The sequence below is a fragment of the Stegodyphus dumicola genome, chromosome 2 (assembly GCF_044657685.1).
Source record: "Stegodyphus dumicola isolate Sdum_Otavi_A_Nest chromosome 2, ASM4465768v1".
NCBI lineage: Eukaryota > Metazoa > Arthropoda > Arachnida > Araneae > Eresidae > Stegodyphus > Stegodyphus dumicola.
In genome coordinates this window covers 58407802-58424937 of record NC_140769.1, presented here as the reverse complement: position 1 = coordinate 58424937, position 17136 = coordinate 58407802, and the positions used below count along the sequence as shown (strand labels likewise).

The following is a 17136-nucleotide window of genomic DNA, read 5'->3' as shown; positions in this document are numbered from 1 at the left end:
TATAAAAAGATAAGTACATATAACTTGCATATCAAATAGCATATCAAAAAAGAGTATTAATCTCAATAGCATGGCTGTATACAAAAAGAGAGGGGTTCAGATATGTACACATTTCATTTGTAAAAGCTTATATAAAATAGGTCTATTTTTAAAAATTTCATTTTTATATTTTCCCCCAAAAATATCTAACCTTGTATCCTTAACTGAAATGAAATCCTCCATCCAATGAAATCCCAACATCAGCCCTATATGTCAAAAATCTTTACCCTGTATACAATTAAATAAGGTCAAAATGGACATGATCATATTAAGCGGTATCTACTGTATTTCATGTTGCTTGCTCATATGCCATTGTATTCATACAACTGTTTCAGATCCCTTAAAAAATCCTTCACGAAGGCGTAACCAAATAAGATCTTTGGGAAAATCTGGCTTACAGCCTTAGTCTCTCTAGTGATTACTCATTGAGTGGATTTTTATAAAATTAAAGTTTTTTTTACTGGAAAATGCTTTGTTTGCAACAAAGAGCTGCAGCAAGTAGTAACTGCATTTTTCAATGGGTTGGCAACAAAAGTATGTTCAGAACTTGTTATCAGGTATGCTAACTGTTTCAATACCATGGATACCAATGTAGGAAAGTATCCCAAAGTATGAATTTCCAAATGGATATGAATAATGTATATTTCATGTTTCCTTTAAATGTTTAGAAATGAGATGTGAAATATTATATTAATGTACAGTAGTTTCTTACACATTTAAATGTTTTATTTTATATTAGGGTGGTTATCCAGCAAGACTGAAAAAGGTTTTAATTGTTGCTGCTCCTTTATGGTTTAAGGCACCATTTAAAATACTTCAGTTATTCTTGAGGGAAAAACTGCGTGATAGGGTAAGATGATTTTGTGTTTGTACAATGCTAATAGAATTTTTCTGTTGTAATTTTTATTTTAATACAAAATTTCATTACTTTGAACTTTCATAACTTTAATAATCTAATTGTGCACCTTTGTTTTGCACTGAAGTGCTGAAAAGTGTTAGCATGAATCAGACCAGTTCTTATTGGTTATGATTTTGCTGATTTTTTTTTCTTTGTTATTTAAATTTTGTATTCTCTGTATCAGTATCAAACTTCTTTCCATTTTCTTTTATGTATATGGTATATGTTTTGGAGATATATAGTACTTTTGATAATATATCAATATTATTAATAAATGCCTTCTTTTTCTTGTATCATAATATTAATAAATGGATTATTTTTCTAATAAAGAAAGGGATAACTGAAAATTTTAATAAGCAAAATAATTAATGAATTTCCTCATTTCTTTTGATTTTTATCTTTAAGGTTTGTATTATATTTGAAATATGAGATGAGATAATAATTTGAAAAATGATTTCTTATTCTTTCACCTTTTTTCAATCGTAAAATGTGATTATAATGATTGGGATCTTAATTTGCGAGCGTTATTTTTGACAGCATTTTTTTAAAAGTTAGCATAAAGAAATCTAACTCTTGTGACGTTTTATTTAGCAAACTGGAGGAGCCCCTGTACAGAAGGTACAGAATCTTTTTTCCTAACATGTGTTGTTACCTGGTAAAATTATTTAGTTGTTTCTGGTGAAATGGTGGTGGCAAAATGATGCATGCTTTTATTAAATCCCCTGTGTAGTGTGTATTTTCATCCTCAGTGAGTTCTCGCTTAGATTTTAAAAATCCATTTGTAATATTTCAGCCATTTTAAGAAATGAAGTACTTTAGATCATAAATTATATTTATTTAAAAGCATTTGGGAATACATATTTGTAAATTCTCATTGCTAGTTCAGAATATACCATTCACTGCTTTAAAAATAGGTTTTAGAAAAATAGCTATGTAAACCTCATTTAAAATTGTGGAGTCATATTGCAGTAATCCATATTTAGTATATTTTTATAAGAAGGCAAAATTCATAAAGAGAGCAATATTTTAACTTTTATAAATTTTGCAGTTTCTGATTTGGTTTAATCAATTACAGAGATTTGTAGATCATTTTATGAACACTTAACTGATGTCTAATAGATAAATCTTTGTATTTTACTACTTTTATTTAATAGGTTAGTTAATTATGTTTTGAATCTATATACAGTACATTGCTAAGTTTATCTAAATGATTATTTGCTCATTTATTGTTAATTTAATTTTTATCATCTTTAAAATCTCTTTCGTAAAATTTTTTTAAATAAAAGATTTTCCTCTATTTGAGTTCTTGCCCATATAAAACTTTAAGAAAATTACAGAATGAAAACCGTCTGGTCTTTCATATTTCAAGTTTTGCAGCAAGTTTTTCAAGTATGCAAGATATCCAGCCACATTTTTAAGAAATCAAGTATAAAAAAGAACTCTAATTGATCAATGACTGATCATCTTCTCATTTCTGTCATTTTTGTCATTATTTATTTATTTTTATTAAAGAGCTTGGGGTTTTACCTAGATTATACTTATATAGGCTATCCAAATTTATTTTTCATTTCTCATGGTTAAAATCAACAGTAGAAAATTTGTGCAGTTTTCTTTTGCTTTTAGAATAGACGCATTCACTCTAAATGTGGGGAACAGTCTAAATATGTGGCGAGCTAAAAGTCCTTTCGTATGGTTTGGTGGTAGAAAAAAAGGGTGGGTGACCTCTAAGGTGCTTACCCTCAAAATTGGGGTTGAAAGTAGAAGGGCAGCATATTTGAAGTTCTGGCAATCATTCTTCTTTGAAATATGGACTTAAAAAGAACAACAGACAACAATATTTCGTTATGACTTGCAAAGAAAACAATATTTAATTAATAAAAAGAACAACAATATTTCGGTATGACTTGCAGAATGTTGCTTTAGGATTAGGTCCCTTTCAGCAGTGGGTTCTAATCGCAAATATTATTTATCGAAAGATTAGCAAAACGGATTGAATACAATATTTTTTATGAACGATTAACAGAATTAAACAATTGCATCATTTTTGCCTACGTACAGTGAAGATTGTGTTTAGTTTTGCTTTAATAAAGAATTTCTTACAAAGGAATTTTAAAATTTTAAAACAGGCTAAGTTAAAAAAAAATGGCTTATGTTTAGCCAAAAAAAAATGGCTCGCCACATATTTAGACTGTTAGAATTTTTAAAGTTGGTTTGGTTTATTTATTTATGGCAAAGCTCACTAGTGCTATCTGCCTAAGGGTTAGGGATGCCTTCGTGGAGGACTTTCTAAGGAAACTGACTCATATACATGTCAAACATGGGAACGCCCATGCAGCCAGCAGTTCGTGGGATTTGAACCTCGAACGGAACTACCAGTGTTCAGCAACTTTACCGCTCGGCCACTGGCAGGCCCTAAATTTTTAAAGAAAATATAACTTGGCAAACATTAACAATATTAATTAGCAATATTGATTATTGTTAATATTAATTAACAATATTGGCTTTTGGGGAAAATAAAAATTTATGTTGCCTTTTTTAGTAATAATGCTGTTTCTTAGGCTTTTTAAATAATTAAAAATCTTTTGTAATAAGTTTTAATTTCCCTGTTGTCGGGCAATAGAAATATTTAACATATCTAAGCAAAACTTCAGTTGTATTGTTCATTAGTTATTATATTAATCATTTGAGAATAATTAGGTAAATTAGTTCCTTCCTATCTTCCCTTTTCTTTCAAGTGTTTCTTAGCAGAGAACATTTTAACAAAGGTACCACAAAAGAATAGAAGTAATATAATTGAATACCTGATTTGAACACGTTGACTGCCGTGGGGGTCACCGGTGACCAGCACTCAACTTGGCTACAGCACCATGGGTGTCACCGGCGACATGACCAATAGTGAAATACATAATTAGAGTAAATATCAATACTGATAAATTTTTAAATAGTACCATTGTTACTATAATGGTTGGAAGAAAAATAAATCATAAAAATTGTAATTATAAATCACAATAATGGTCTACAGATCTTTGGGGGGGGAGTCACCGGTGACCCACACCACGAAAAATGCATTAAGCACGATTATATAACTCGCATTATTTTCTGTAGATAATATTTTGACATAATATACATCGCATAATAAAAATTTCAAGTTGGCGTCATGGGCAAACCACGTAAAATGCGCACGGCAGTCAACGTGTTAAGTGTGATTTAAACACTGGTAAGAAAAGAGATAGAAATTTTTTCTCCCTTCTAAAATATAAACGTCAGTATCAATCATATGTTATTTACATGCATGTGTATTTGAAAACTTTAATATTATTATAACGGTTCACCTTTCATTAAAATTAATATTCTGAAATCTTCCCATTTATTTTTGCATATTCCCAGAGACATGAATGATTAATTTCAGTCGTCATTCTTTTCAAAGAACATATAACTTCAAGATAGTGTTCTTTATTTGCAGATTTGAATTTTGAGAGTATATATATATATGCATGTAATTAAAAATATTTATAGCCTGGCTGTAAATTTGTACATAATTCGAATAACATCAGTTACCTTGCCATATGAACACCTAAGTTGTGTTATAGTGTTGCCAGTAATTTATTTCATTTTGATATTGATGCTGAATTCGTATACAATAGTTTTAAAAGGCTTTAAAATAAATTCAAAATATACGTTTCAAGTCGATTTAAGTTATGGTTTTTTCTTGGTTGTTGGTACTTTCGTACTTGTTCCCTCATCTCTGTTAATGGCTGAAATGTTATAGCTTGTGATTGTACAAAAAATATAAAATTTTGCTTCTGAATGCATTAATTTTTATTTATTAGTAACTCTTTAGTTCCTGCCTGTTTTACAAAATGCATGAGCAAATCATAAAAATATTTTAGCTGTCATTTATCCATATAGAATAACTATTATCTCCGTTTTTAAAATTTCTTTTAAAAGGAATCTGTAACATAGACAAATTTTGAAGAAAAATTTACATTAATATTAGAAATTAGTTATAAGTTATTTGGGCACATGAAGGTAGAAGTATTGAAATATTTAATTAATTTTTTGTTTGGTAGATAGTAAATGTTCCTAAAGCTAAAGTTTTTTAGAATATAAGAAATAGTTTTATTTTAATATCTGATTGTTTTTAGTTATTTAAAATATTATGAGAGCTCTTTAATTGAATAAGAGTTAACATGAAAATGTTCTCCTTTAGACATGTGTGTGCGTGTGTGTTTATTTATTTTTCTATATCATATACGTTTAAATCTTTTTAATGAGGGAAATTTATTGTGAATGTTTCTGATAGTTCAAAATTAAATAGTCCTTTAAGTTTACCTTTTATCTGAATATAATTTAAAATTTTTCTAGGGGGCAGGGAATTACAGTTAGTTACCATTTTATTCCATGGTATTTTATGAAAACTATAACAATTATTTCATAAAAATATAACATATTATAAAAATTGGTAAAGTGACAAGAATTAAAACATTTGTTTAATGTTTCGCATTTTCTGCATTTGTTGAAAAGTAAAACGCTTCTGCGATTACTTTAAAAAAATAAAAGTTTCATAGATCTTTAAATGAATTTCATTTCATTTTAGTATATTTGAAAGGATTATTTTATAATTTCATTTTTTCATTGAATTTTTTTGTCTGATTTTAATTTTAGTAATTTTTTTGTTAAACAAATTAAATTTTTTATAAGCCATCATTGTATGGTATATTAGAAACTGTCTTGAGCAATACCTAATTGATGATAATTAAATATGAATCTTTGTTTCTCTTAATTTTGTGAGGTGCAGAATATTTATTCTAAGTTATGAGCAGTCGGAAAAATTTTGAAGTTATAGCTGACTTTGATGGGCAAGTTTAAAAAAAAATCTGGCATCTGGATGAAAAGGGCATCATAAATTTTATCCTTCACATTATTTCCATAAAATATTTTTATTAAGAGCATAATCGATAAAAATATTTTCTGAAATTTTATGGCATTTTGTTAAAATTGCACATCTTGTAGAATATCTCTGATAACTTAGAAATCCAACTATATTATACGGGAGCTTATCCAACTGTTATGTAGGCCAAGTGCTTTATGTATATGGTTTCAAGGTGCGGTGTGTTTGCATAATGATCTTTTGTAGTGCTCTTATTGTTTGCTAGGATCTGATGGGAACACTCCTTCCTGTTAGAAATATTTTTTTAAATGCAATTTAAAATAGCATTTTATGCACTTCATATTTTTTATATTAAATAAGCTGCAGACGATGAACATGGGGTCACGGTGGCCCTGCATGTTTGTCGACCAGTGAAGTATAAAATAAATTTCAAAGAATATGAAGCAAAAGAAAACATCAGCAAACATTTTTATGAATTTGTAATTTTGCATAATATATATATGTGTGTGTGTGTGTAAGATAATTACATTATGCAGTAGAGTCTCGCTTATCTGACATAAACAGGTAGACAGAACAGATAGGCGAAAATGTCTAACAATGGGGAGGTGTTAAAAAAAGCCTAGTAAACATCAAACTATGTTATCATTGTACAGATTATTAGCGTAATAATCGTGTTTTACAACAAGACAGGAAAAATGAACTTAAGCACAGAATAATCTGAAGTTAAATACAGTATTACAGTACTTCGAAAGTTAGTCCTGTGATGATTGAAAGACATTTTTCATCATAGTCTGCTTTCTTGATAAATGCCATTTCTTCCCTGCCAAGTCTCACCATCTTTGCAGTATAATTCTGTCAATTCTTCTTGTTGCTGATTATACAGTGCAGAGTCTGAGATCTGGATTCATCAGGACTTCAGTGATTCTGGATTTGGGAATTTTCTGGATTTAGGATTATCAGTTTAAATCTAGTAAGATGGCATGCAGAAATTATTAAAAACATGAAAAGCTGTTTATGAAATAATGAAGAATTTATAACCTTAAGGAAACAAAATTTACTCTGTGACTTTCTTCTCTATCAGTAGTGATATTTTCTGGATTTGGGACCGTGGATTTAAACATCTGTTAGTTGATTTATTATTGGGGCATTGTCATCACAGTGGAATATTTCTGTTGTATCATCATCATTTATTACGATTTCTCCATATTGATGATACTGTAGCATTTCTACCATCAGTTAGCAGAGTTGCTAAATTTGGGTCCCCATCGTTGAAATCAGTATGAAAATACTTGTGCATTGCGTTTTGGCGTAAAATAGGCAAAGCTTTACCCCTGAACTGTGTAAACCAAGCATACAAAGCTTTACTCTAGTCACATTTTTGTTTTTTGTTTTTTCCTTTTAATGCATACCTTTTAACTCTTTATGTGCTCCATTTTTCTATTTCTTCATTTTCAGTCTTCTTCTGTTATCCATCCAGTGTCAAAGTTGCCAGCTACCTTCTGCATTGTCTTTCTCATCTAATCTTTTGATTACCTGAAGTTTTTGTTCCATTGGCACAACAAATTTCTTTTCATCACCATATTTTCTATACTTTTGTAAATCTCAACATTTAAACACCACAACATTTGTCAGTTTAGGCACACCACTCACAAACGCATACACATGAATTGTAATGGATGGCTGACGCAGATACAGTTGGGAAGATGGGGTTGCACTTATCGCAGATTACTAGCCGTGTATGAAATTTTAGAGGAGATGTGCCATTGAACATGAACTACTTTAGAGAAGACGTTCAAAAAGTGACAGATTTTCAATGATAATAACGATAAACTAATACATATACAATGATCAAATATGCTCACTGAATAATGGATAAATTAATCATAACGTAGATGGGCTCACCATATAGTAGCTGAGAGCTACAGCAGAAGAATATATTCACAACTTGCAGTTCTTGTTACCGATTGATGCATTTTTTTTGCTATGCTGTGACATATAATTGTGACTCTGCTGTATAGTTAAACCATATATAATGAAGCAGAAGTTAATTTATTTGGTATATTTATTATTTAAACTTTGTAATAACTGGCAGAATTTAGAAAACAAAAATTATGTAATTCTTTTCTGTAATACATTATAGATGCAACAATAAGATAGATGCAACAATAAAATTTGCTTTTTTTTTTTTACCTTAAAAAAAATTATTTTTTTGATTGTTTACTGTATTAACTGTATACAAAATGTTATTTATGCATTTAATTAAAGAAGCAAATCTTATCCATGATATATAGGAATTTTTTAATAATTTATTAATTGAGAAATAACATTCATTAATTTCAGTTTTTCTTGTATTTTATCACAGCAGTTGTTATAAAATTTTCCTTTTTAGTAAATTACATTTTTTAAATGTTATAACACTTTACTATTTAAAACAGACTTTTGCTGGAATAATGTCTTTAAGTTATTTGATATTCTATTGAAATAGTACTTTTTCTTAATATCTTTGTCACTGTAGGTTTATTCATTTGAAATAGCATCACTGTTCTTGACATAATTTTCCAAGGAAACATGAGTAAGAGTATTTCCATTCTATTTTGGAAGGTAGCAAGATTATTTTCTGCAGCACAAATTTCATGAGTTTGACCTTCATTGTTTTGAGTGACATCTGTTTCCAAGGTGTTTAGTTTTTTGTGTCTTTAAAAAAAAACTGAATAATGTTGCATACTTGCAACATTATTCAGTTTTTTTTTTTAAAGACACAATTTTCTGATTATAATTTAACATTCAATTAATTTATAATTCAACAAGAGCCATCCTAGCATCATTTTCTAAAATATTTTTTTATAGTCTTTTTGAAGCATAATATTTTGAGAATTATGTTAGTTGTGAGGGATGCACAAGTATGCATTGGAAGAAATATCTTGCATTTTCTTTTATTTCTTTATCAAACATTTAATTTATTCAGTAAAAATTTGTAATATCATCCAGAATTTTGTTTTGGCTTCATTATCTACAGTTAGTTTTGTTATTTCTTAAAATACTTTGAAATTTAGATTTATAGATCACAAATATAATATTTTTTGTCTGGTTCATCCATATGAATAAAAAGTTTCATTGCCAAAGAGATTTTAGAATTTTTACCTATAGTGAACTTTTAACTTGGTGTTTACTTCTGCACTGTCCATCAAAATTAAAGGATAATGACAGAAATAAAACTGTTATTAAACAAATTATTAGAAACAACTTGTACAACATAATACATAAATACTTGTACATAAATCGTCATGCTTGTTAGTTCTCAAAATATTGAATATAAAGTCAAATTTTCAAAATTTAGAAATGATAATTTTAGAGAACATTAAAGGAAACTTATTTCTCTTATTTTGCTGCAAATCTTTCTTTAATACGATATATGGTACCTCAGACTGAAATACCAAATTCACATTTTGAGTTCAGAGAATTTATCAAACTGTTGATCAAGTCTTTTATTAGTCTAGAATTGCATGCCTTTCTTCAAAAGCATTGGATAATTAGCAAAGCATTTGCTAATACATAAGCATTGTCATCCATTAGCAAAATATTTGGGCCATTGACACCTCTAATGGCCATACGTTCTTTGTTTTCGTCCATGTATTTGTGAGCAGTTACAAAACATCCATCAAAGATATACAGCTCTATGCAACTATTTTTCATGATTTCACCTTTAACTATGAAACTGCTTCCATGAAAACAGGCCTTTTTCATGAACAAAAGAAAGCAAGCTGCATGTTTGTTTCACCCCATCCAAATCAAAACATATCTAGAATGACATTTCATTCAGGCTATATTTAGACATGTCAATAAACAATGTACTGTTTCATTTCTTTTGGCTCCACTGAACATATGATGATGATGTTAGGTTAAACAGGCCCCTTTGGAAAATCAAATGAGTGGGCCGCAAAACATTGATTTCAGTACGTAAAAGTCCAACCTCATGAAACCTTCATGTCGTAGTTGTGTGGCTGGTTTGAGTTTCTGTGACAACTTGGTGGTAAAAAACTAATTCTATTCTATTCATGGATTTTTTGAGCCAGCAATGACAAAAAATGATCTTTAAATGCTGTTGTTGCTCTTGGTTGCCCAAATCTAGGCTTGCCTACTAACTGATTCATTGTTTAAAAAGCAGTTCTAATTTTTTGAGACTATACTTTATGGTATATTCAAATCTTGAACGACCTCCATTTGTATTTTCCCTCCTATCAACCAATTAACTTACACATTTTCCCATCATTAAAATTATACTATATTGTAACTAATATAAACTGATCATTCTTAAAAATCACATTAACTTAACAGCACTTTGTCCCAAATTCCAAAATGCATCCATTGCCCAATATCTTATCAGTCACCTAATATGCATATTTTACGTGCTAACCTATGCATAGAAGTCCTATTTTTCATTCAGTTGCAAATAATTAGCAAAAAAAATTACATCATTGGACAATTTTGATGAGTAGTGTATTTATGCAGTATGTAAACTTTTCAGAAAGATTTTTATCAAAAACATCCTACACTTAGTCCCAAATATTTTATTTTATATAACATTTTATTCAATATTTGCATGTTTTTAGTTTAAATATGATCATATACTTACTGGCAGATGTAAAAAGATATTTTTTTTTAAATAAATTCTCAGATTTATAAAAGCATTAAAATCAAATTTGAAAGTAATTATTCAAATTTTGGATTATTAAGTAATTATTGAAAGCAAACAAAGAAAAAATAAATTGTATAGGTTTATATTTTTAACAAAGAAGTGTACAATAAATATTATAAAAATTTGTACATATTTTCATATGTACAAATGTTAAGTAAACAGAAATTTTAGTTTTACTGTAGGCTAATAAATATTGAATAAGATTAGAGATAAAAAGGAAGCACATGCTGTATCTGAAATTTACTGAATGTTCTTAGGTGTTTTTAATATTCTAGTCATGTTGAAATAGATCTCTTTTTTTAAGGCAGCCCAATACAGCTTGGAAACATTAAAAAAGTACAATAATTTTTTACAGCATTAGGGGTTTACATGTCATTAAGTCCAGAATAAGTGTCCAAATGGTTACCGCACTTGTCGTGAATATGACATAACGGACAAGATGGAGAGTCTGCTAACCAAATGTGTGTAGATGTTTCCTGAGGTAGTCATGTCCAGTGTTTAATCTAAAGTTAGCGACACCAACAGAGCTTAGGTAGGAATGGCATTCTTCATTATGGAATCCCAAATCTTCTCCTTTCAATTCTTCTCTCTACAAGATGAGCTTTACGCCTGGTTGTGATGATTCGCTTAGCACTGTGATAGCAAACAGGAGGATCGGGTTGGGGAAGTACAGATCCAGCCTTGGCCAGAGTGTCAGCAAACTCATTACCCGTGATTTTACAATGACTTGGGTTCCACTGCAGAGTAGCGTTATGACTATTATTTATTAGAGAATTTATCACAAGCTGACAATTTAGAACATACTCATTGTTTGAAAGTATGACTGAACAAATTGCTTTAATAAATGTCTGTGATTTAATAAATATCACAATGTTCTGATAATCTCTTTTACTGATTTCAGTGAAAGTCAGTTGAACAGCAGCCACTTCAGCATCATAGTTGGTACAGTTTGCACCAACAGCCACACTGAAGCTAAAACCCATGTACCAGTATTACTATTAGCACCTGTTACAGAACCATTGGTGTACACAATGCAACCAGTTGCATTGTTGGAAATCTTTCTCCATTAGTAGCCAAATCAGCCATTCTCAATTCTGTCTCATTATAGAATTTTTTACTGATTGGCAGAACTAAGTCTAAATTATAATTTACTGAGTTAAAATGTCTTAGAAACTCACCAGTCCCAAGTAGTGGCACCTTATTAAAAGAAGTGTTAAAAAAAAAAAAAAAAAAAAATCAGACAGTTCATTTTTCACATGCAAAAAGATGTGCGTTTTGCAGGATTGTACATCGTCCAGCAATCACCACACCTGATCAATCTCTCGACCAACTTGAAAGCACTCATTTTCCTTCGATAATTTAGAGGCTGAATATTTGTTTGCAATTGCATAGCCTGGATAAGAAAATGCTCCACTGGTGATGATTCTCAGGGCATTATTTTGAGTAGTTTCAGCACCATTCTGTATTAACTCAGAAGCAGCTATGAAGAAATTCACCACCATATTCGACAGCAATCCTAATATAAGATTTATAAGTGGTGCAGAGTAGATCTTGAGTAGTATCCCTACTTTACCTCGATAAGCCTTTTAAGCAGTTTATTTCTCATGTTGCCTATACCCAGTATCCCGTTGGCCTGTTTATTCCGGCTTATCCTGGAATCCAAAACAATTCCCAGGTATGTAGCCTCTTGAGTCCTGTGGAGCTGTTGTTCTCCAAAAAATAGCTCTATCTCTTTAGGTTTGGTACTAAGGGTAAAAACCTTAAAGTTACAATCATTTCTTTGTTTTCTGACCAACTTGAAAGGGTGTCAAGGACAATGTTAAGCGAATCCTGGATAATATGAATGTCCTGGCAGCAGACCACAAAACAAGGTCATCAGCAAAGAAAAGGGTCTGCATCCCAGGGTGTGAATTTATAAGATAATGAACAATATCGTTGGTCATGATGTTGAAGAGCAAAGGATTCAGGACCGAACCCTGAAGAAGCCCTTGTCTAGTTTGTCTATAGGCAGAGACAACTGATCCAAATTTAGTTCTGATAAAGCACTGGTTCAGAAAAGATTTAAACCAGCGATAACATATTTCCACAAATGCCGATATTGATTAATTTCCTGAGCAGGCCTTTTCTCCACACTCTATCAAAGGGTTTCTGGAAGTAAACCAACTCTGTAGTACTCTTTTTAAGATGAAAGCCAGCTTTTATCTTCTGTGTGAATCTTGCTGTATGTTCAGTATTATTTCTATATTTCCTAAAACCAGCATGTCTATCAGAAATACAACAGAATTTCTCAAGATAGTGATAGAGTTTTTTACAATGAGGTGTTCAGTCAGTTTATGCTCTACACTAATAAGTGAAACTGGACAAAAGCTAGTCAAAACATCTGTGTCTTTACCAGTTTTGAGGATAAGTGTTATTTCTCCTTTATGCCACACACTGGTAATACCTGTAGTCCAAGTGAGGTTAATAAGACTGAGTAAGACTTGAGACCAAGATTGATGAGTAACTCTGGCAACTCCGACGGGATTCCATCCAGTCGTGCACTCCTTCTTTGTAGCAGTTGCTTAATGACACATTTGAGTTCCCATTCAGAAAAAGGTGAATTAAAAGAGTCATCCATTTCTTCATTCTATTAGCAGTTGAGAAGATCCCATGGGATTTTAGCAAAAAGACTAATTATCATGTATTCTGGCATATAACTTGCACTTTTAATACAAAAATATAAGATCGAAATTTACGGATATGTGTTATACGCTGGGTATAAAAATGATAGATTTAAAAATAAGGAAGAAGCATTAAAAAAAATTAGATTTCTGTATGTACCTAAATGCTGTTTATTTAAAAGAAATGACATGCCTTATAAACTTAAAAATTTTCGTTATCGGATAGCATGAAAAATTCACCATCTTCGTCTTCCAATCTTCAGGCACATCATCGAATTCTGTTTGGTCTTCACCATCATTGTTACTCTGATCCATAAATAAATAATAATCATCGTCATCCGTTCTATCTTTCACCAACAGCCAAACGTCTATGCTGCAACACGATTTCCATTTTTTTTTTTCCCCGCAACATGAATGTCTTTGCATTTGGAAACAGCATTGTGTTTGTTTCTTTTCGTGCAAGCCATATCTACTAGTAAAAGGAACACTGGTTCAACTGTGTCTGTTGCATAATAAATAACTTAAAGGTTTAAAAAAACAGAGACGACACTTTTTAACACCAACATTTATTCTTCACATCTACTATATACAAATTTACAACGCAACTGTCAGAACATTAAGGTCTGGCTGAAATGTATCTGCGCATGCACGTGGTGATGTCTCCTTTTTGTCTGCCAAGTCTCTAGGAGGGGGCAAGTACGCTCTCCTTGTAAAGGGGGAGGCCATCTGTTTGCCACATTTCTCCCACCTTTTGAGTGGGTGCTACACACTCAAAACATAAATCTTACATCAATATAAATCAGGGTTACATAACAAAGTAAGTTACTTAATACTTGAATCATATTACTTGAAATAAAAATTAATACCGAGGAATAATAATACAACAATAATAATAGCACAAAAAAATCATAATAACTCAAAGACATGAATTACATTATTCGTGATTTTACAACTCTACCACTATTGGTGGTGAAAGGAATTTGATCATCTTGAGTATTATCTACTCTATTATCCAGTTCCAATCTAAACAATCTCTGTTCTCTGTATTGGTCTCAAGAACTCTGAATTATTGCTTTTTACAATGTTGCCATCTCGACCAGGGATCACCCGAGTGATGCGTGCTAAACTACAATATGCACGGTTTTTATTTTGATCCTCCAGCAAGACAATTTCACCTACAGAGAGAGGTTTATTTTTGTAATTTCTGACAGACTGCTGTCTTAACTGCCCCAGATACTCAGAGCGAAATCTCACTCTTAACACTTCTCTCATTCTCTGGAGATACTTCGTTCTTCTACTCAATTTTTCTTTGTTCACACTGTCAATATCAGGTACACCTTACTGTGGAGTTTCATGCAGAAATTTTTCCGGAGTTAGAGGCAAGGGATCTTAAATATCGTCAGACACCTATGTAAGTGGTCTTGAGTTGACAATTCTTTTGCAATCGCACAACATGGTGAGTAACTCCTCATAATCAAGAGAAGTACGACCTGAAATTTTTCTCAATATTTGTTTTACAATTTTTATTAAACGCTCCCACCATCCACCCCACCAAGCGGCAGATGGAGGATTAAACTTCCATTGTATTCTCTTTTCAGCAGCTTTAGAGCAGAGGCAGTCCCAATCAATGGTTTGCAGAACTCTCTCTGCACCCACAAAATTTGTCCCATTATCAGAATATATGGTGGTAGGGTGTCCACGATGTGCGATAAAATGCTTTAAAGCCTGAAAAAATGATTCATTTGTTAATGAAGTCACCAGTTCCATATGGATAGCACGATAAACCGCACAGGTTAAGAGCACAATATATGATTTTTGTCCATCCTTTAAATGCAAGAGTCCTGCAAGATCACATCCTACGCTTTCAAAAATGGCTGAATCACGAACCCTATCATTTGGTAAAACGTCTGGGACTGTCTCACCTCTTTTAGCCTTAAATCTCTGATATGTTACATATTTTCTTATACAGTTTCTTATAGTTTTACATGATTTTAAGATCCACTACATTATTGATGCGACATCAACAATGTAATACCTGCATGCAAGAACTCTTTGTGTGCACTTAATATCAATGCTTTGACTACTGGTTGTTCAGAAAGTAATATGATGGGGAACTTAAAGCTGCTAGAGTCATCACGATAAGCAACATTAGACTTAGCTCTTATTAGACCCAAACTATCGACAAATGGTCTGAGTCGTCTTAGCTTATCATCCGTTTCACCATTAAACGACTCTTTTTGTATTAATAACATTAAAAGCTATTTCTCCCCTTTCTATTTCAGATACAGTCAAATCCCTAGAATAGTTGTTATTATTATTCTTACGTACATGATTATAAAAGCTGAATATCCATGATAATATTCTTACAATTTTCTTAAATGATGAGAAATACTTATAGTACCATCCAATACAATTATCATTCTTTACCAACGTAACAATAACTGTCTTACGTATTTCTGAATTAACTAAATCCTCATCTGGTTCATCATTAGATTTAGGCCAATTTCACTCATCTTCTAGTAAGGTCCCTCCTACCATTTTCATTCTATTAATTGATCTGCATAACAACCTCTAGAAAGTACATCAGCAGGATTGAGACTATCAGAGACATGTTGCCATACAGTGGGGGAGGTTAAAGATCTGATTTCTTGTACACGATTAAAAATGAATGCTCCCCAACGTTAATTTTGCCGTATCCAGCTTAAAGCCGTCGAGGAGTCAGTCCAGCAGTGAATATGAACTTCATGTAGGCCAATATCATTAATAGCTGAAGGCAATAACCTAGAACCAATATTACAAGCAAGAAGTTCTCTAATCGAGGAATCGTAATAGGTTTTAAAGCCACTACTCTCGATCTTTCGTGTACCAAACTGTTGTTCAGAGGCCCATATTTAGAGTAAAGAAGCCACCAATTTAGAACAACACACTTTAATTACACAAATAATGAATAAAAAGTTCACACAGGAAATCATATTGACCATCACACAGCATATATCATCTCACCATCTCCATACGCTCGAATGACGGATGTGTCGGGAGAAGAGACAGCTGTGCCAGCATAATTAATATGCATGCGCAAAAGAAAAAAATGTTTGCTGCCCTCTACCCAACACAAATTAACCTTTATCTTCTTGTCACTCTGTACTCTTAAAAAGATGCATGCACCATACACACTTTTACTACTGCCACAAAAGAGGTGCATACTCACAGCTTCACTAATAGATTTGAGACCTACCCATCTAAGTATTTGGATACTCAATAGCAAGTACAACTTTTTATGCCAAAACCTAAATTTTTCGGTTAATTCATCGGGAAGAACATTGTCCCATTTAAGCCTTAAATTCCAAGTTTCCTGTAAAATTAGTTTTAGGATCAACATTACAGGAGCTGTATGTCCTATAATGTCAAACACCTGATGAGCTACTGCTAAAACTAGTCTTTTAGTAATTGGGTCATCTAATTTTATATCTTGACCTATTTTGCAAGATAAGGCATCTGTATCTGTATGCCAGACAAGGCCCAAAACATGCACAGCTCCTTCCATGGAATAATCTTCCTATGTTACAACATTTCTTATATTGGTTTTCCAGAATCTTAAATTAAAATGACCCGAAGCCATAATTATTTGATGATTCATTTACAAACTTTCTCATTTCTATTTCTGAATTCATAATAGCCACACAGTTCTCTACGTAAAAGGATGTTTTCCAAATCTCCGCTATATGACTCAAGTTTTCTGGAACTTATCTCAAATGATGTTGTATTGTAGCAGCCAATAAATACAGAATACATGTAATACCAAAAACTACCCTACTATGCCGATACAATTCAATTTGTTCTTGATTATCCACATTGAACCACATAAAACTCAAAAAGTCTCGATCCTTCTCCCTTATAGATATTTGCAAGAACGCTTTTTCTATTTTTCTGAAGTGACACCAACATAATTCTT

The 17136-nt window shown here is 31.6% G+C and overlaps 1 protein-coding gene across 3 annotated transcripts in view; it reads left to right on the top strand.

The window, feature by feature from the left end:
- The window catches only part of LOC118184749 (tyrosine-protein phosphatase non-receptor type 9-like), a 147225-nt gene that overhangs the window by 60577 nt on the left and 69512 nt on the right, over window positions 1-17136 (top strand). For 2 of the 3 annotated variants that reach the window (XM_085810677.1, XM_085810678.1), the window contains 2 exons: window positions 779-889; window positions 1529-1555. In XM_085810677.1, coding sequence (XP_085666803.1) covers window positions 779-889; window positions 1529-1555 — 138 coding nt within the window. The remainder of the gene's footprint in view (window positions 1-778; window positions 890-1528; window positions 1556-17136) is intronic. The other variant, XM_085810679.1, reaches the window with a different exon arrangement.